Below are 21460 nucleotides of genomic sequence, written 5' to 3' on the forward strand. Positions count from 1 at the left end.
AGTCCAGAAAGACGTGCTTGTTAGGTGAATTGGACGGTCTGAATTCCCCCTCGATGTACCCGAACAGGCGCCGGAATGTGGCAGCTAGGGAATTTTCACAGTAACTTCATTGCAGTGTCAATGCAAACCTACTCGTGCCAAAATAAAGGTTATTCTTATTATGACAAGTGCCTGACTGTTTGGGTTTCGCATAAGTAGGTCCATGGTTTAAAATAAATAATTACGTTCACCCAGTGTCGGTGCATAATTTAACAGGCGTGTTTACCCGATTGCAGAGGAAATGCAACACTCTTTAACCATTCGTTGCATTGGATTTTAGTGCGGCCTGAAATGGAACAGCAGCCTTCTCTTGGATTGCCCTCATTTCATTTCCTTATTCCAGTTGTCCTTTCCCTTCCAAGACCAGCTTTCAAAAGTTATTGCCCAGGCTATCCGGTACCTGCATGGAAACAATTCACTTCACTCAACATAACAGAATCAATCTTTAATTCTAGACTTTAGGATTAATTAAATGGAAGATGACTAAATGTATGGATTGTTAATGAAGCCACCTTGTTATGATGTGTGGGAGAAATTGTAGCAATGATGTACAAAACGTCCTAAATCACAGAGGCCTGGGTAGGCCTTGCTTAAAAATATATTTATATAAATCCCACTGAGAGTAGATATTCCAGATCAGTAATTACTTCAGATGCAAATGCTGTGTTTTCTGTTTCTCCCATTTGCTCTTTTAAAAACCTTATCATCAATTAATTCAAAAATGAACTTTGAACACATACTTCATCAACATCCCAAATAAGTGATTGGGTTCATCGATTGCCCCATTAGTTGTATCAGTGTGTGTGTGTGAGATTTCTAAATCATTACCCTGCATACTGCAACTTCAGTTGAACAAAACAACCAGAACAGGACAATGAGGGGGAGATGGCAAGATGGGCCTTGCCAAAATTAATGTAAATGATTTTTATTCTGTTTTGCCGGGGTGAATTGGGCGGCACGGTAGCACAGTGGTTAGCACTGTTGCTTCACAGCACCAGGGTCCCAGGTTTGATTTCCGCCTTGGGTCACTGTCTGTGCGTTCTCCCTATGTCTGCGTGGGTTTCCTCCGGGTGCTCCGGTTCCCTCCCACAAGTCCCAAAAGACGTGCTTGTCAGGTGAATTGGACATTCTGAATTCTCCCTCTGTGTACCCGAACAGGCACCGGAATGTGGTGACTAGGGGCTTTTCACAGTAACTTCATTGCAGTGTTAATGTTAGCCTACTTGTGACAATAATAAAGATTAAAGATGAAATTCCATGCCCATCTTTACAACTGTAGAAAAAAAACATCAGAACATCTCCCAGATACAACCCCATCATGAGTTATCAGCCACGGGTTTTTTAAAAAAAAGCAACTTTTAAGCCGGTTTGAGAGATGCTGGCAATCTGTCGATGCCATCTGGCTGTGGCAGTGTTGCGGAGCTCCACAATACAGGCGGCAGAACAACTTGACATTCCAAGCTTGAATTCCATTCGAAAACTGATTTGCTCGCTAATTAGAAAATAAAAGATGTTTTTTCGGGGAGGGTGGGGAAGAGACGCAGAAGCAATAATTGATTTTATTTTCAAACTGCGGCGAACAGAGGAATCAGCAGCCACACAGGAGTGAAGGTCAGTCGGTGACCTTGCCCAAATAGCCCAATGCCTTGACGGTGGCGGAGTGCGCTGTACTCTTTTGATCACAGAGGTGGCTTTTCTCTGCCTCCTGCAGTGCGCAATTATACATTTCCTGTTACAATCACTTCGCTTGCTGTTTGCAGCATTGCTGTTGACCGTTTCCGCAGCAACCGCCATTCCTGTTTGCTGTGTCAGCTGCGGCTTAGTGGGTAGCACTCTCACCAACAACTGCAACTTTTATTTATGTGAAAAATGAAAATCGCTTATTGTTACGAGTAGGCTTCAATGAAGTTACTGTGAAAAGCCCCTAGTCGCCACATTCCGGCGCCTGTTCGGGGAGGCTGTTACGGGAATTTAACCGTGCTGCTGGCCTACTTGGTCTGCTTTAAAAGCCAGCGATTTAGCCCTGAGCTAAACAGCCCCTATGTAGCACCTCTCATGTAATAAAATGTCCCAAGGCTCCTCACAGGAGCTTTGCGAAACAAAACTAGACGACGGGCCAATTGAGGAGAGCTCGGGCAGCTGACAATCGTAGGGGTTGGCTTCAAGGAAAATTTTAGAAGAGGTCCAAAGGTGCAGAGGTAGATTTCCAGAACTTCAGGCCGAGGTAGCTGACGGCAGAGCCGCCACTGGGGGAACAATCGAAATCCAGGGACTCGCAGGAGGCCAGTATTAGAGGGACACACAGATCGAGATGGATTGCCGAGCTGGAGGTGATTACAGAGATGCTTAACCAGGACACGGGCAGCGGAATGTTGGATCAGCTCAGGTTTATGGAGTGAGAATGTGTGAGGATTGTTTTGGTGCAGTCAGGTGTAGAGGTCACAAATGTCTAGGTCAGGGTTTCAGCAGCAGGTGAGCTGAGGCAAGGATGGCGTCAAGAAACGATGTAGAGGCGGAACGAGACAACGTTAACCTTGGTGTTGCTGCACATTAGGATGTTCATCTCGGGGTGAAATGTGATCCCATGCTTGTAAAGAGTTGGGTTACGCCTCAGCCAGTGGCCATGAAGAGGAATGATGTCATTGGTTAGGGAGTGGAGGTTATGGAGGGTGTTATGGACCAGAGTTTAGAAAACTCCAAAGTATATCATGGGGTTCACCTGACCCTCAACCTTTAATAGATTTTGGTTACGGGGAGCACAAGGACCCACTTTACAGGTGTTATGCAACAGCGATCTAAAGTATTTTTAAAACAAAACAATGTTTATTCTATGAATTCAATTAACACTTTGTAAACGCATGGTAAACACCTTATCAACTGATACTTTCCCAAATACAATATTCTATGGGTAACCCTTAGTAACTTTCCTAACAACGTCCATAAGCCCAAAACAATTTTTAACAAAGACAGCAGGTTTAAATTCTCTAAAGAAACAGGTATTACTTTGAAATCATCAATGAGCTGAAGACATTCTTTAGCTTGTAGAGGGAAAGATCAATACACACATCTGCTTGGTTCACATGCAGCTCTCCAACTGAAAGCGAAACTAAACACAGAGCCAAAACCAGCTTTCAGCACAAAACAAAAGTCAAAAGCAGAGCAGAGCCCAGCTCCACCCACACAATGACATCACTGCAGCCACTTAAGAAGATAAACATTTCTTAAAGGGACATTCACATGACACCTCCCCCCAAGAAAAAAAATTAAACTATCAACTTCAAGAAGGTTTCATTTTTCACCTTTTCACTTTCTTTTAAACAACATTGACAGTATCTATATTTTTGTTGTTTAACAAAACAAAACATGCAAATATTTATAATAACCTAGTCCATTTTAGTTCTTTTTCCTCCAATTGGAATCCCTCTTGATTTACAAACATTTCTTAAAGTGACATTCACATGACAGGGACCAAAGACACGGTTCGGGATTCTCTGTTTGCTGACACTGAAACTAGGAAACGCCATTGGGCGGAGAATAGGTTCCGATGGCAAAATTGCGGCGGGTGTAGATTTGATGCCAAATCGCAATTCTCTGTCACCTCAACAGCAGCGTCGATTCGGTCTGGAACGCACGTACAGTAAGCAACATTTGCATATCATTAGCGGGCCTGACCCGGTATTCTCCAGGACCTCCATGATTCTCTGCCTCCGATGGGCCGAATTCCCGACAGCGCGGTGCACTTGTGCTTTTATACATTGTGAAACCGGCCTTACGGCTGATGAGGGAGAGAGAGTGGGATGGACAGGGAGAGGCGTAACTGTGGGCTGCCGGGTCGGAAACTGGCCCGGCTGGCTGGGGGGGGGGGGGGGGGCCCTGCCAGGGTCAGATGGGAGGGGGGTGGGTAACGGGGGAACAAGTTTAGTGGCCGGGATGACCCTCTCCACAGGACTGGGGCAGTGTCCAGGCACGGACTGCAAGGTAGCAATCATGCTGCGCATCTCACTGACCACCCACTTCGGCCCCTGGTTCTGCAGAGTGACTCCGGCCTGATGGGTGCCCAAACCCCCGCACACCACCCTCCGCCATAACCCCCCACCCCCCCCACACGGCCCCCACCCGCCGGCGGGGCATCAGACGGCCCACCAGGGCAATGCCCACAGTAGCCCCTACAGGGGGCCCGGTGAGGGTCACGGAGCATACCGCTGGCAAGGGCGGTGTCAGCCGATGATGCCCCTGGCATCAGGGACAGACACCAGGGCTGTGGCCCCCACGGTGGCGGGCACCGACGGGGCCAGGGCTGCAGGGATGGGGGACACACACATGGGTGCAGAGCCCACAGTGCCAACCGCGGTCCTGGTTGGGCACAGTGGTACCCACCATGCTAACATGTTGGCCTTTCACCCCCTGAGGACAATGGATGTTGGAATTCAGCCAGCAATGGTGGCCTTCCTGCTGGCCGCCGCAGCCCTGGGGGATGCCCTGGAGCTGCTCGAGTAGGAGGAAGCGAAGCGGGCAGCAGCAGAGCCTGCCCCAGAGGCAGTCACCCAGGATGGAGAGCCGACCGCCCAACAGACCGAGAAGGAGGAAGTCCAAGGAGGCGCCGCATGAGTACCGGCAGTGCCCGCCATTCAATAACCTGCCAGACCGAAGACTCCGTTTGAGCAGGGAGACCGTGCGACATACCTGCCAGATCTTGGCACGCCTGGCACCGCAGGGCAATGGGGGAGGACACCCGCACCCGGTGGCCGTCAAGGTGATGGGTGTCCTGAACCTTTACACCATAGGGTCCTTCCAGGCGCCAAGTGGGGACCCGGCCACGATCTCACAGACCTCGGTGCACAGGTGAATCCGCGCCAACATGGTGAGGGTGGTGGAGGGTGGGGTTGAGGGTGGTGTTGGGGGGTTGTTGACACAATTGGCATGGGAACCGCAACTCAGCATGGTCTCAGTTCCTCGCCCGTGGTCGAACTCCACTCTGGTAACCTCCCTTTCCTCCGAGCCGCTGACCACGTCCGGGGTCCTCTGCTCTGCCATGGTCAGGGGCTGCATGTCCGGTGGGTCCCCCTCCAGTTTTCTCCCGCTCCCAGGGGTTATGGGCGGCCTTTTCCTGTGGGAGGGGAGGGGGGGGAACAGAAAACGACAGTGTTAGACAGTCCGACGCATGCAGCCCAGGGGGTGGGTAGCTGGTGGCCTCAGTGGCCAGGGTCCCGGCCATGGCCGCCGGTATGGGTACCGACATGTGGTGCAGGGTGGGGGGTTCGGCCGCCATCCATGTGGTGGTGGGGTGGTCGGGGTTACTAGTGTGTGGGATGGGGTTAATGCCAGGGGCACAGTGTTGCTTACTCACCCTGGCTGCCCTGAGGAGGTCGTGCAGTTTTATTCAGGGCTGCTGGCCGGTCTGGACGGTGTTGCTGGTGGCGCTGATCGCCTCTGCCACCTACACCCAGGCACGGCGAATAGCGCAGCTGGCAGCCTCCCTCCCGAGCAGGGGCACAGAATGGTCCGCCTCTCCTCCACCACGTCCAGGAATGTCTCCAGCTCGGCAGCTTGCTACAGTAATATAAGGAGGCTGTTAAATGTGATCATGACCCCCATCGAGAGCTCAGGTACCGGAGGTAGTGGTGTCGATGGATGCGGAGAAGGCATTTGACCGGGTGGAGTGGCGGTACCTGTTTGAGGTCCTGGGATGATTCGGGTTTGGGTTGAAGTTTGTGGCATGGGTGCGCCTGTTACATGTGGCACCAAGAGCGAGTGGATCAATGACAAGGGTTCACAGAACTTTGACGTACACAGGGGAACAAGGCAGGGATGCCCGCTGTCGCTGCTGCTGTTTGCGCTGACTACAGAGCCTTTGGCAGGGCTCAGAGGGGGTCGGCAGAATGGCGAAGGATTATGGGGGGAGGAAGAGAGCATCGGGTGTTGCTATATGCAGACGATTTACTAGGGCGGCACAGTGGTTAGCACAGTTGCTTCACAGCTCCAGGGTCCCAGGTTTCCAGGTTCGATTCACGGCTTGGGTCACTGTCTGTGCGGAGTCTGCACGTTCCCCCCGTGTCTGCGTGGGTTGCCTCCGGGTGCTCCGGTTTCCTCTCTCAGTCCAAAGATGTGCAGGTTAGGTGGATTGGCCATGCTAAATTGCCCTTGGTATACAAAAAGGTTGGGTGGGGTTACTGGGTTACGGGGATAGGGTGGAGGCGTGGGCTTAAGTGGGGTGCTCTTTCCAGGGGCTGGTTTAGCACAGTGGGTTAAACAGCTGGCTTGTAATGCAGAACAATGCCAGCAGCACGGGTTCAATTGCCGTACCGACCTCCCCGAACAGGGGCTTTTAGGGGCGACTAGGGGCTACATGTGGCGACGAGGGGCTTTTCACAAAAACTTAATTGAAGCCTACTTGTGACAATAAGCGATTATTATATTACTAGGTAGCTGGGAGGACAGGGAGGTGAGTGGGTGGTGAAGATTAAGGAGAAGTGGAAGGGGGAGCTGTGAGCGGAGATAAACTGGGGAGTATTGAGTGAGGCGTTACGAAGGGTAAATGTGACCTCCTCATGTGCAAGGATGAGAGTGATACAATTCAAGGTGGTACGCAGGGTGCACATGACTCAGGTGAGGATGAGTGGGTTCTTTCAGAGGGCGGCAGACGAGTGTGAGAAGTGTGGGCAGGGACCAGCGAATCACGCACATGTTCTGGGCTGCGAAAAGTTGGCGAGATTCTGGTCGGGAGTGTTTGCAGCCCGAGCAAGGATAGTGGAGGAGGAGGTGGACCCGGAACCTTTGGTTGCGATATTTGGGGTTTCAGAGAAGCCGGAGCTCATGGAGCAGAGGAAGGCCGATGCTGTAGCCTTCGCCTCTCTGTTTGCCGGGCGACGGATGTTATTGGAGTGGCGGTCAGCATTTCCACCGGGGTTAGCGGCCTGGCTGGGGGACTTGCATGACTTTTTCCAGCTGGAAAAGATTAAACATGAGTTAAGTGGTACAGCGGAGGATTTCGAGGCAAAGTGGGGGTTGTTCGTGACTGTGTTTGAGGAGTTGTTCGTCACGGGGGTGGGACGGGAGGGTTGAGGGAGAGGGAGGGGCTGGTTTAGCTCAGTGGGCTAAACAGCTGGCTTGTAATGCAGAACAAGGCCAGCAGCGCAGGTTCGATTCCCGTACCAGCCTCCCCGAACAGGCGCCGGAATGTGGCGACTAGGGGCTTTTCACAGTAACTTCATTGAAGCCTACTTGTGACAATAAGCGATTATTTTTATTATTATAAAGGGGGAAAATTTGTACAAACTGTATAGTGTGTGTTGGGAAGTTTGTTTCCGAATTGTGTATGCGTTGTAACTTTTTATATACGTTTGGAATAAAATACCATTTCTTTTCAAAAAGAGGCTGAATGGGCACCTCATTATTTGATGTTTGAGTTTAATCCAGTAGGTGGCAATCTATTCTGCAAATTGCTGACTCTTCACTGCAAGAAAGCTTTTAACACAAGCTCTCAAACAATTGTCGATTGCAGTTAATGTGCAAGTGGCACTCAGAGCATCTGATGCACGGAAATTATGCCGCTGTATCTTTTAGAAGCTCACATGTAGTTTCCTGACACATTCAATACATTCACAGATAACTATCAGAGATTATTTTGTGATAATATAGACTAGGAGGAGCCCCATTCTATATTTGCCCAATATTGTGTATGCACTCCGAGCATATTCATTCTGCAATTGCTAAATAAATTCCTTTTGCAACCTTCTATTTTACCCAACTCCTAGGAATTAAACTCCAATCTTATTCAACCCCGGAAAGGTAAATTCCAGAAAAGGCAAGCATACGTGTTCCTTAACCATAAAAGAGTCAGTCAGTCAGTATATGTAGTATTACAGGTATCAGGTAAACCCAGGGTTAATGGGGGACTGGGAAACCATACTGCCCACGGTGTGATGTAAAGACACACAAGAGCTGAGATTAGAGTCAGTTGTGGACTGGACAGAGATCTGTGTTGAAACAAGCATGGAGCTAGGGCATAGTTTGGGCTACAGCCAGCATTTATGGGTTATAAATGAATGTAATATTCAACTATTCAAGATTTGGAACCTCTTTGTGTGACCTGAGCATACAACATGGTGGCAGCTGTTAGAAAAATGTAGGGCTTCGGAAAAGCTGGAAGAGAAATTCAAAAGCTGGAAAATGAAAGGAGCGGCATTCTGAGCAGACAAAGCGCCTGAAGTGGCGACACAGACGGAGATCGTGTGAGAGAAGTTTCATTCCAAAATAGGAAGCAGAAAGGCAGAACAAAAATCTCCACTGTGCTGCTGAGGACTCCACAAGACCTTGCGAAAGTTGGTTGTGAATGCTCAGAGCACAGAGTCAAAGGATCCAGCCTGGGTGAGTAAAAAGAAAGATTCACTTCTGAAGCTTCAGTGCGGTACTAAAGGAAAAAAGTCAGAACAGCCAGTGCGGATTCAGAATCGGCGTCATACCATGTGACAACCGAGCTTGTTTTAAGGAAGAAAAAGAAGAAGTGGAAGGTTTAGAAACCTCGGCTAAAGGCAGGAATTGATTGTAAAAGGCCCGAAAATCCTCCGCTATCACAGGGAAAGTCCCAACAAATTGCAACAAAAAAAAACTAAACCCCAAAGAGGTCGGGCCCATGGGAGCCACCCAAACACGACAAGTGCAGAAAGACTCTCTGATAAAGAGGTTACTGCAGCGACATCTTTAGAACCTGCACAGCATTTAAGTTGCACTCGCCTGAACTTTAAGCAACCATGGATAACAAATCGACATTACTGGACCAATCTGGACTAAGCCAAAGGCCAGACCAAACACAAAATTGAGGACTTTAGCGAAAAAAATTCTTAAGATTCCTGGGGAGGAGGGTGGACGCCCTTGCCTTTGCCCCCCTGATCGCCCGCCGTAGAATCCTGTTCGGCTGGCAGTCAGCAGCACCACCCAGAGCTGCAGACTGGCTGTCTGACCTCTCGGAATCTCTCCAAATGGAGAAAATCAAATTCGCCATGCGAGGGTCAGACGACGGCTTCTACAGAACATGGGAGCCATTCACGCAATTGTTCCGGGTCCTGTTTGTGGCCAACGAACAAGCGGAAAAATAACCAGGTAGCCAAGAATCAGGGGAAAGTCGCCAAAGCATGAGAGGGAGAGACAGACCGGGAGTGGGGGGGGGGGGGGGGGGGGGGGGGGCAACAGCTAAACCTAAGAGGAAAGAAAGGCAAATCACAGGAGGAGAGGGGGGGATGAGGGAAGAGACAGGGAACAAGAGAGGGGAACCAGGGAGGTGGGGGGGAGGCAGGGAAAATGAGAGCCGGAAGGAAGGCACGGGATACAATAACGAACATGGCATCTCCAGGAGCAGGGAATGAGGAGAATGAAGACGGAAGACAGGAGGAATGGCAGAAGCGGTGGTGAGCGCGAGACGGCAGCGAGATCCGTCCAGGAGAAGCAAGTGACAACACCAACACCAAACCCATTCGACCATTGCCCACTGTAATTGTTTCTCTGGCACCCAAATGTATATTTACCTCCCCAGTCTCCACCCCCCCCCCCCCCCAACCCCCCACCAACAGTCGCCCACTTATGTGTTGTAAATAATTTTGCCAGGTGTACAGAGTTGCTGCTGTTGAGCTGGTGCACAATACCCTACCAGTTATTCTATTTTATTTTTTATTGTATTTTAAAAAAATTATTTACTATTTTCTTTTCTTTGGTATGTTTGGGTGTGCCCTTCTCTTCTATATGTGTGTGTGTATGTCTCTTATCCTGTGTACATAACGGTAAATATACTTTGTTCAAAAACCCAATAAAAAACATTTATTAAAAAAAAAGATACACAGTAGCTTCAGGTTAGGATTAGATTAAAAAATTGAAGCGAAACAAGTGAATACACTATTCAGTCGGTCCAACTGCTGATGATACTATTGTGAGATAGGGAATAAACAACACTGATCCATTTTATGTGATGAAAGCATGCCGTGTTACAAATGTCCAGATAATAAAATAACTGTTCAGGGGAGGCAAATGATTAAGACTTGCTAACAAAGAGGCAGCACGGTGGCGCAGTGGTTAGCACTGCTGCTTCACAGCACCGAGGGCCCAGGTAAGATCCCAGCTCTGGGTCACTGTCCGTGTGGAGTTTGCACATTCTCCCCGTGTTTGCTTGGGTCTCACCCCCAAAACCCAAAGATTTTCAGTGGAGGTGGATTGGCCACACTAAATTGCCCCTTAATTAAAATGCAAAGGATTGGGTGCAATTTAAAGACAAGATTTGCTAACAACAATCTATTTGGGCAATTTATAGTTATTTTTTTTTTGTAAATTTAGATTACCCAATTATTTTTTCCAATTAAGGGGCAATTTAGCGTGGCCAATCCACCTACTCTGCGCATTTTTTTTGGGTTGTGGGGGCGAAACCCACGCAGACACAGGGAGAATGTGCAAACTCCACACGGACAGTGACCCAGAGCCGGGATCGAACCTGGGACCTCAGCGCCGTGAGGCGGTTGTGCTAACCACTAGGCCACCGTGCTGCCCCGGCAATTTATAGTTATAATGATAGGTATCGGAATCTGGTCTGGGCCAGCTAGAACGGCAGCCTCCCCAGCTCTGCTCCCTTTGACAAAGCGAGCCTAATCCACGTGGAGCGTGGTCGGAGGTTGCAGAGTATTCCGCTCGTATCAGTCCTGGAAGCACCGATTTTCCCCAGTACGAAGAAGTCAATTCTTGTTGGATCTTGTGGATCTGGGAAAATGAGAACTCCTTCTACCTTGGGTGTGTGAACCGCCATGGGTCCACCGCCCCCATCTGTTCCAAGGAGGCACTTAGTTCTCTCGCCATGTTTGGCTGTTTCTTGATTTGAGGCTGGATCTGTGCGTCCTGTACATAGTTGGAAGTATCACCCCCCCCCCCCCCTGCCCCGCCCATAACCAGCAGGGGCTGGTTTAGCACAGTGGGCTAAACAACTGGCGTGTAAAGCAGAACCAGGCCAGCAGCCCGGGTTCAATTCCCGTACCAGCCTCCCCGAACAGGCGCCGGAATGTGGAGACTAGGGGCTTTTCACAGTAACTTTATTTGAAGCCTACTTGTGACAATAAGCGATTTTCAATCAGTCGGCGGAAGTCTATGTCAGGGTTTCTGCCATGGTTTTCCTTGTAAAGTTAGTGTTGGCCCAGTTCACCCAACCCCCGACTCCCCCTCCTACCTTCACCCCCCCCCCCCCCCCCCCCCCCCCGAAAACCCCCTCCTACCTTTGAACACCACTGGGTTGGGGTTAGTTTTTAAACGAGGTTAAATGCTAATGTTTAGGGCAGGGCCCATCACTAATCCCGAATCCTGTCCGATCTAAGAGCACCTTCACAGCATTGGCAAAGCAAAGAGGGGAGGTGAACAACACGGGCAGCACGGTAGCATGGTGGTTAGCATGCATGCTTCACAGCTCCAGGGTCCCAGGTTCGATTCCCGGCTGGGTCACTGTCTGTGCGGAGTCTGCACGTCCTCCCCGTGTGTGTGCGTGGGTTTCCTCCCACAGTCCAAAGATGTGCGGGTTAGGTGGATTGGCCATGCTAAATTGCCCGTAGTGTCCTAAAAAGTAAGGGGGGGGGGTTGTTGGGTTACGGTATAGGGTGGATACGTGGGTTTGAGTAGGATGATCATTGCTCTGCACAACATTGAGGGCCGAAGGGCCTGTTCTGTGCTGTACTGTTCTATTTAACAGTAGATATACGGCAAGTGTGTGGATAACTTCATCGTAAAAAGATAGTTGGTTCAGGAGTTTGTACAACATGTTAAGTGATGTGTAAAGGGCGTTTTACCACTGCCCCCCGCCCCTTCGGATCGTGTGAAAATGAGGTTATGGGACAAATTGGACAGCCCCTTCAGAGAGTCAACACAGGTAAAGATAAAGCACCTGCAACATCCTAAAGTGTTGAACGTAAAGCAAGCAGAGGTGAAATCTCCTCCTGGTGCTGGAATGTTGGTAAGTTTCGGAATGCACACGGTGTTCCATCATTATGTATCATTGTCGCTATAACAGAGGAATGGAGGCTGCTCATTAAACCACCATTTCTGCAACAGCCCTGGGCAAGAACTGCACGTCAATACAAGGACTGGGGGTGGGTTAGGAAATCAGCAAGAGAAAGGCCCATTCAAGTTGCTACTGTACACTCTTCCTGATAACGTGCAAATTAATCCTCGGCAGAATGTTGGGACCGAATGTGTACTTCAGAGACCTGTGGAATGCTTGTATTAGTACCAAGTAAGTTTAAGAATTCAGGCCGCTGCAAGAGATGGCATGATCGCAAGAACTTTTCATGAGTTTTATCTTTTATGTATGTAACAAATGCTCTCAAAAGCAAGACGGGAACCCTTTTGAGGGTAGGGTCCCCCCCCCCCCCCCCCATTGATTACCTGTAGAGGTCAGGGCGTAGCTGAGCCATACAGCACAGCAAGATCCCACGTTCATTTCTGATGTGGGCTGTGCTGGATTACTTTAGCCCAGTGCTGTAATTGACCTCAGCAGCCTAAGAGGAAAGAGCCGAATGTTGCCCGGGCTTCTCCTCCTGACTGGTATCCACTGACCCTTTGCTGGTAGTTGTGTGTATGGGGTAGTCAGGTGAAGTAAGGACTGGATGGATGGTTCCCACAGTTGAATAGGCAAACTGTTCCCCTGGTTAAATTTAGACATGGTGCTTTTCCTGAATTGGGCTAAGTGGGGTAGCAGGCGCTAAAGAAGTGTATTTCCCCCTGGCCACAAAGGTGGCATTTTGCGTCTTTAGAGTTTTACAGCAAGGAAAGAGGCCCTTCAGCCGATCACATCCATACTGACCATCAAGCACCTAACTGTTATAATCCCATTTTCCAGCACACGGTCCATAGCCTTGTATGCTGTGGCGTTTCACATGCTCATGTAAAAGCTTCTTAAATGTTGAGGGTTCCACCTCTACCTCTCTTTCAGGCAGCGAGTTCCAGATTCCCACCACCTTCTGGGTGAAGATTTTCCTCACATGCCCTCTAAACCTCCTGCCCCTTACCTTAAATCTATGCCCTTGGTCATTGACCCCTCCACCAAGGGGAAATGTACCTTCCTATCCACCCTTCTACGTCCCTCATAATTTTATACCTCAGTCATGTCCCCCCTCAGCCTTCTCTGCTCCAGCGAAAACAACCCCAGCCTAACCAGTCTCTCCCGATTGCTGAAACGCTCCAGCCCAGGCAACACCCGGGTGAATCTCCTCTGCACCCTCTCCCATGCAATCACTTCCTTTCTATAGTGTGGTAACCAGAGCTGCACTCAGTACTCCAGCTGGGGCCCAGCCAGCTTTTTGTGCAGCTCCAGCATAACCTCCCTGCTCTTATATTCAATACCTTGGTTAATAAAGGAAAGAATTCCATAGGCCTTCTTAACCACCTTCACTACCTGTCCTGTTGTCTTCAGAGATCTGTGAACCTGCACACCAAGGGTCCCTTTGATCCTCTGTACTTCCTGAAGTCCGACCATACGTTGTATATTCTTCCCAAAATGCATTACCGCACTTTTCATGGTTAAATTCCATTAGCCACTCTTCTGCCCACCTCACCAGCCCGTCTACATCATCCTGTAATCTGAGGCCTAGCTCCTCACTTTTTACCACACCACCAATTTTGGTGTCATCTGCGAACTTACTTATCACACCTCCTACATTCACAGTCAGATGAATGTACATTACAAACAACAGGCGACCTCAGCACCAATCCCTGGAGAACACCGCTGGACTCAGCTTTCCAGTCACATAGGCCAGGCCGTATAAGGGTGGCAGACCCCCTTCCCGAAAGCATGGTAATGAACCAGTTTGGATTTTTATGGCAATCCGTTAATCTGACGCTCCCCATTACTGAGGCTAGTTTTATTCCAGATTTAGTAATTGCATTTTTAAATTAAATCCGTCCAGGCTTCCTGATTATTGGTGTAATGGCACAAGAAGAAATAGGACCAGGAGAAGGCCATTCGGCCCATCGAGCCTGCTCTGCCACCCATCAGGCTGATGTGGCGTTCAATCCCACTTTCCTGCCCCCTCCATTCTCTGAGGCAACAGAAATCTGCCGCTCCAAGTGTGAAATATATTTAATGTTGGAGCATCCACAATCCTTTGGGGTAAACAATTTAAAAAGACTCACAACCCCTCCGAAAAAAGAAATTTCTCCTCGCCTCAGTCGTAAATGATTGGCCCCTTAACCCGAGACTGCGCCCCGTTGTTCCAAATTGTCCAGCCACGGGCGATGAGGGGCAGGATTTACTCCTCGTCACGCCAGGCTTGGTGACAGAACAAGGACATTGAACCTGGCGAGATGTCGCGACTTGACTGGCGAGATCCAAATCAGCATATTTAATGGGGCTGGTTTAGCTCACTGGGCTAAATCGTTGGCTTTTAAAGCAGACCAAGCAGGCCAGCAGCACGGTTCGATTCCCGTACCAGCCTCCCCGAACAGGCACCGGAATGTGGTGACTAGCAACTTTTCACAGTAACTTCATTGAAGCCTACTCGTGACAATAAGCGATTTTCTATTTCTATTTCTAATGGCTCATTCAAATATGTCTACACCGTTTTCTCCCGGAGCACGGGAATTAATGGCCTCCCCAGTGAGTCCTCAACTGGCCGCGTTTTAGTGCTGGTCCAAACAAACAGCTTCTGGGGAGGGGGGGGGGGGGGTTAACAGCATCTGGTGGGGGTCTCCCTGCCCATTGAAGACCCCCGGGTGGTCAGGCTCTGGGCATGGTGGTACCCTGGCAGTCCTGGTACCCAGGCGCCTTGGCATTGCCAGCTTGGTACCCTGGCACTGCCACGATGTGAGTGCCAAGGTGCCCGTGCCAGGGCACCTTACCTTTAAAATGTGGAATGGGGGAGGGGGGGGGGGGGCTCGAGGATCCCCGAAGAGACAACCTGGGTGCTGTGGGGGGTCTGGAAGCTGTGGTGGGGCTGCTGGGGTGGGGGTTAAAAGATCTGTCCCGATCCAGGCAATGGTGAGTTAAGCGCATCAGGACAGGAAATGATGCAAGTGCGTTCCTCAATGAGGCCAAAGCAAAACTGGCAAGGTGCCATTGAATAACGCTAAATGTATCCGAAACTGGATGCTTTTTGTTCCCGTTGAATCGTGCTTAACATCTCCGTATCTCCCCTGCCATAACCGGTTTGTCACTGTATCCCTCCAGTGTACTGAGTGCCTCAATTATTTCATGACAATGGGTTCCTGGGTGCCATCGGAATAGGACTAGGCCATTCAGCCCATCAAGACTGCTCCTCAATTTAAATTTAATGCAGTCACGGCTGATGCCTTCAATGCCTTTTGCACAGACTATCCCCATAACATTACCGTTAATCAGTCAGTCCACCTCTACCTTAAACATACTCAATTGACTGAGCTTTCACTGTCCTCTGGGGTAGCGAATTCCTAACTTTCATCACCCTCGGAGTAAAAACATTTCTCCTCAGCGCTGTTCTCAGTAGCATCCCCCCACATTTTGAAATTGTGTGCCCTGGTTCTCGACTCCCCCACCAAGGGAAACATCGTACCTGCACCTACCCTGTCTATTCCTTTCGGTATTTTGTAGGTTTCAATGAGATACCCCTTTGGTTGCTGTGATGTTAGGAGGCCATGGAGAGGGGAACAAGGTTTCTTTCGAGAGATGAAGTTTGAGCAATGACCACAGATCATTCAAGACTCTTACGGCTCATAGAACAAAGAACTTACAGTGCAGAAGGAGGCCATTTGGCCCATCGAGTCTGCACCGACCCACTTAAGCACTCACTTCCACCCTATCCCCATAACCCAATTATCCCTTCTAACCTTTTTTGGACATTAAGGGCAATTTAGCATGGCCAATCCACCTAACCTTCACATCTTTGGACTGTGGGAGGAAACCGGAGCACCCGGAGGAAACCCATACAGACACGGGGAGGATGTGCAGACTCCACACAGACAGTGACCCAGCGGGGAATCGAACCTGGAACCCTGGTGCTGTGAAGCCACAGTGTTAACCACTGTGCTACCGTGCTGCCCCCAAAGCTAACTGAGCTATACAGGATATTTAGAAATAGATTTATCCAGAGTTGTTACTACACAGAAGGAGACCACTTGGTCCCTTGAGTATGCACCAGTTCCCTGTAGATTTGAAAATAAATGTGACAAGATGGCAGAGCAGGAGCTGTGAAGGTAATTTTAGGAAAAACGCGAGCGAGTCTTTCTTCCCACAGTGAGTGACCAGCTGATGGCACTGGTTGCCAGGAACGGTTTAACAACAGGACACTGGACAAGAAGCAACTAGATACAGCAAAAAGATAGCTGTTCTGGCAACAGGAGATCAAATTGTCGAAAAAGCTTTGGAACTCACTGCTAGTGTCCAGTCAACTCGGCCAATGAAACTCAGTGAAAGCTAAACTCTGTCTCAGAAACAGTGATTAAATTAAACAGTTGCCTGAGTGACTGTGCTGAGTGACTCCGCTGTCTGTGTTACAGTTATATTCCTTGCCTTTTCCTCCCAGATAGCCAGCTATGTAGTGTTGACAAAGAATGTACAAATAAGAAGATTGAATCAAAAACTAATTTATTTTACACAACTTACTAAAATGAAGTTCACACACTCTACTGAGTTACAGATAATAAACTAATGATACTGAATCTGTAGCATCAGTATTCAATATTCTATCTATTAAATTACGCTATGACTTGACCTTGTGCTATAATTCTCCATTCAACTTGCACTCTGCTCTCTTCATGTTCTCTTCAGCTTCTCCCAGAATTCCTAGAGATGCTGTCTTATATACAGTGAATTAGTAACACCCTCTAGTGTTTGATTTACACATAGATTCAGCTATTAACTCTTTACGATAGTGGCATTATACATATCATTACATATCAGTTACAGCATGAAATTCCTTGGCAGCCCATTGTAGTTTAAAAACGAATCACGCTCGTGCACCATTTGGAATTTGCTTTTATGAGTTGCAATGTGATTTTCTGCAGAGGGTCGACAGTCATGTCCAAGGAGGACGCAAGTGAACGAGCTGCCCAATGTGCCAGTTTAGTCCTGAAGAGGTGTGGAGGTAAGGAACCGCTGACCATCTATTGTCTAAAGTGTCTGAGAGGGGGAAAAAGCAGTTAAAGGATTATTGATCAAACTTCTGTGGTGGACCAGGGCATCACATGGTGTAGCATCAAGTCCCACGGAAAAAGTAGCTAACTTGCTGATTCCTACCATTACTGACTGGAAGGGGATTAACAGGACAGTACCTGGAGTGTGTTTGGGTATAAATTGTAGGGTATGTGGGGGAACTGTAGAGAGCATGTGTGGGAGTACTGTAGGCACCGTGTGTGCATGTGTGGACTGTAGGAATGGTTAGTGTGTGTGGACAGCAGAGATCACCCATCATCTTCATCAACTGTTGACGCCAACATCTTCAAGAAAGGAGACAAAGTGGACTGTTGGAACTACCGAGGAATCTCCCTACTCTCCTTCGCCAGGAAGATCATCAGCCAAATCCTCACTAGCCACCTTCTCCCAGCCTCTGAAGAAATCCTTGTGGAAAATCAGGGTGGGTTCCAACCAAACATTGGAACAGCGCACATGAGTTTCACTGCTCGCAATGTCAAGAGAAATACCAGGAGCAACATCAACCACTCTACATGGTATTCATCAATCTGACCAAGGCTTTTCAGTCAAATCAGGAAGTGCTATGGAAGCCCCTGTCCAAGGTTGGCTGTAAACACCCTCAGGCTCCTCCACAACAGGATATTGGTGACGGTCCTCACCAATGGAAATAAGACAAAATTTTGTGGTCAAGACTGGAGTGTCATCACCCCCACCCTTTTCTCCATCTTCACTGCCACCATCCCATATCTATTGCTTTTACTGATGCCAGTGTTTCAGCAGCTGAGGTGCTCTTCATTACCATTTAAATTTTCTCAGCTTCCCAGAACAATAGACAGCATTTATCATTCTATTTCACCAAGAATTATAATAATCCTGCTGTGCTAGAATATCCAAATAGCCATCTGTAAAACTGGCCTGCCAAGCATCACTAAAGATGACCAACCTCATATCGTCCGGTTAAATTTAATTTCTTTAATTATTTGTTTACTCAGAACTTGGGGGGGGGGGGGGGCGGGTAGCACAATGGTTAGCACAGTTGCTTCACAGCTCCAGGATTCCCAGGTACGATTCCCGGCTTGGGTCACTGTCTGTGCGGAGTCTGCATGTTCTCCCAGTGTCTGCGTGGGTTTCCTCCGGGTGCTCCGGTTTCCCCCCACAGTCCAAAGATGTGGAGGTTAGGTGGATTGGCCATGATAAATTGCCCTTAGTGTCCAAAAAGGTTGGGTGGGGTTACTGGGTTATGGGGATAAGGTGGGGGTGTGGGCTTAGGTAGGGTGCTCTTTCCAAGAGCCGGTGCAGACTCGATGGCCGAATGGCCTCCTTCAGCACTGTAAATTCTGTGATTCTATGAACTTCTTCTCCCATATAATTTTTAAAAGTCTGATTAATCGGTCAATATTTGATGTAACAGGTAATCCATCATGGCATTGTTTCTCTCGCACAAACTGAAGGTGCTCAGCGCAGTGTGCGTAACTATGATGCCCACTTCTCAAAATTGCTCATTGCAAATTCCTCGCCATTTGTTCCTAATCCTATTCCCACCCATTTCTCCATGTATCGAGAAATATATATATTATATATATATATATATATTATAGTGTGGGGTGATGTTTGTGCGGTTGACTTCAGGAAGTAAAGTGTAGTGTTCACAAAGACAATTGAAGCTATGTTCATCAACAAAGCTAATTTTATTTACACTACTTAAATTAAAGTTCAACACTTATTCCTGCAGTAAACAAATAGATTATATGAAACTACACTCACTAACACTATCTCTATACTCTAACTGTGACTATATTCTATCCTCTCTAGCTCTACTATGTACTTTACTCCAGCCTCCCCTCCTCTATTCCACTCTCTCCCAGAAGCTTAAGAATCAGTGCCTTTTATAGTACTGTCTCTCGCTCCATCTAGTGGCTAATTGTAACATGACATTAACGCTTCACATGCTGTACATTTCTATAATGTCACTCAGTGAATAGGCTAAATCTGGTCACCATAAAAGGTGGGGGGGGGATAAAAACTATCTTTTTCCCCATATTGCCACAGCATCGTTAAATTCCCTGGCTATTGGAAAGCTCACAGTAGGACATGGTGATATCAATTTCATACTGAGCGATGACTTGCTAAATAAGTTTGTCCTATTCCTTATCAAACCCTCCAGCATCTAGCAATAAAGCTTTGTTTCTGCGGCACCAGATGTGCAAACTATGCAACTTCCAAAGGATCTATTTGTCTTCCAAATCTGTGTCCAATGATTTGTTGATCTCGAAACTTGGCCACCATGGTACTCTCCATCCACTGGCGCTTTATCACAGAGTTGTGATATCTGATACAAAAAATAATTGTCCAACTCCCCCCCCCCCCCCCCCCCCCCCCGTCTCAGCTAATCTGCTGTGAAACCCTCATTCAGGCCTTTGTTACCTCACAACTTGACTATTCCAATGTCCTCCTGACTGGTCTCCCCACATTCTACCCTCAGTAAACTTGAGATCATCCAAAACTCTGCTGCCGATGTTTAACTCACACCAAATCCCCATTCTCCTATACCCTCAAACTCACTGATCTACATTGATTCCTGGCCAAGCAATGTCTTGCTTTAAAAATATCATTCCTGTTTACAAGTTCCTCCATGGCCTCATCCTTCCCTATCTCTGTCATCAAACCCAGCCCCATAACCCTCTGCGGTATCTTTTGTTCTTCTCATGCTGACCTCTGAGCATATTTGATTGGCTCTGTGCCTGGGCCCCAAGCTTTGGAATAACCTCCCCTCACACTTCTGCCTCTCCACCTAACATTCCTCCTTCAAGACATTCCTTAAAACTCACCTCTTTTAATTATTTCCTGATGTTACTTGCTGTCATTAACTCTTCACATGCTGTATAATGTCACTCGGTGAATAGGCTAAATCTGGTCACCATAAAAGGTTTTTAAATAATACTTCAATGAAGCATCTTAGGATACTTTATTACATTAAATGTGTTCCATTGAGGATAGAAATAACTCAAACTAACTGTAAATCAGAAAATGGAAGGAAAGGAGGAATTCAAGAAAATTACAATCACCAGGGAAGTGGTACTGAGCAAATTGTTGGTGCTGCGGGCTAACAGCTTCCCGGCTCCTGATGGACTTCACCCTAGAGTCTTGAAAGAAGTAGCTAGTTATTATAGTTGATAACTATCGGCCAGTTAGAATTAGATTTAGAATTAGAATTAGAATTAGAACAGTAAAGCACAGAACAGGCCCTTCGGCCCTCAATGTTGTGCCGAGCAATGATCACCCTACTCAAGCCCACGTATCCACCCTATACCAGTAACCCAACAACCCCCCCATTAACATTATTTTTTTTAGGACACTAAGGGCAATTTAGCCTGGCCAATCCACCTAACCCGCACATCTTTGGACTGTGGGAGGAAACCGGAGCACCCGGAGGAAACCCACGCACACACGGGGAGGACGTGCAGACTCCGCACAGACAGTGACCCAGCCGGGAATCGAACCTGGGACCCTGGAGCTGTGAAGCATTGATGCTAACCACCATGCTACCGTGCTGCCCCAAACATCTGTCACAGGGAAAATGTTAGAAACTATTATTAAGACATTACAGCAGGGCACTTAGATAAATTCAAGATAATCAGGCAGTGTCAACATGGTTTTGTGAAAGGGAAATCATGTTGAACCAATTCATTGGAGTTCTTTGAAGGAGTGACATGTGCTGCGGATAAAGGAAAACTGATGGATGCGCAGTACTTAGATTTCCAGAAGGCAGTTGATAAGGTGCCACATCAAAGGTTACTGTAGAAAATAAAAGCTGTGGTGTCAGGGGTAACATATTGGCATGAATAGAATATTGACTAAATAACAGGAAACAGAGAGCCAACATAAATTAGTCATTTTCTGATTGACGGGATGTAATGAGTGGTGTGCCACAGGAATCAGGGCTGGACCCTCAACTTTGTTACAATGTATATAAATGACTTGGATGAAGGGACCAAAGGTATGGTTGCTAAATTTGTAGATGATACAAAGATAGGTAGGACGATAAGTTGTGAAGAGAACAAAGGAGATTACAAAGGGATATCGATAGGTTACATGTGTGGGCAAACACCTGGCAAATGGAGTAAAATGTGGGAAAATGTCAATCGTCCATTTTAGAAGGGAGAATAAAATGTAAGCACGGTAGCACAAGCGGCTAGCACTGTGGCTTCACAGCGCCAGGATCCCAGGTTCGATTCCCCGCTGGGACACTTCTGTGCGGAGACCACACGTTCTCCCTGTTTCTGCATGGGTTTCCTCCGGGTG

At 48.1% G+C, this 21460-nt stretch overlaps 1 protein-coding gene across 4 annotated transcripts in view; it reads left to right on the top strand.

Moving 5' to 3' along the window:
• Nucleotides 1–12080: 12080 nt before the first annotated feature.
• LOC119973538 overlaps nt 12081–21460 on the top strand; it is an 82096-nt gene continuing 72716 nt past the window's right edge. For 2 of the 4 annotated variants that reach the window (XM_038811823.1, XM_038811822.1), the window contains exons 1-2: nt 12081–12289; nt 17032–17111. In XM_038811823.1, the coding sequence (XP_038667751.1) occupies nt 12234–12289; nt 17032–17111 (136 nt within the window). In that variant the 5' untranslated portion in view covers nt 12081–12233. The remainder of the gene's footprint in view (nt 12290–17031; nt 17112–21460) is intronic. The other 2 variants (XM_038811825.1, XM_038811824.1) reach the window with 1 other exon arrangement.

This window comes from Scyliorhinus canicula, chromosome 11 (assembly GCF_902713615.1).
Source record: "Scyliorhinus canicula chromosome 11, sScyCan1.1, whole genome shotgun sequence".
NCBI lineage: Eukaryota > Metazoa > Chordata > Chondrichthyes > Carcharhiniformes > Scyliorhinidae > Scyliorhinus > Scyliorhinus canicula.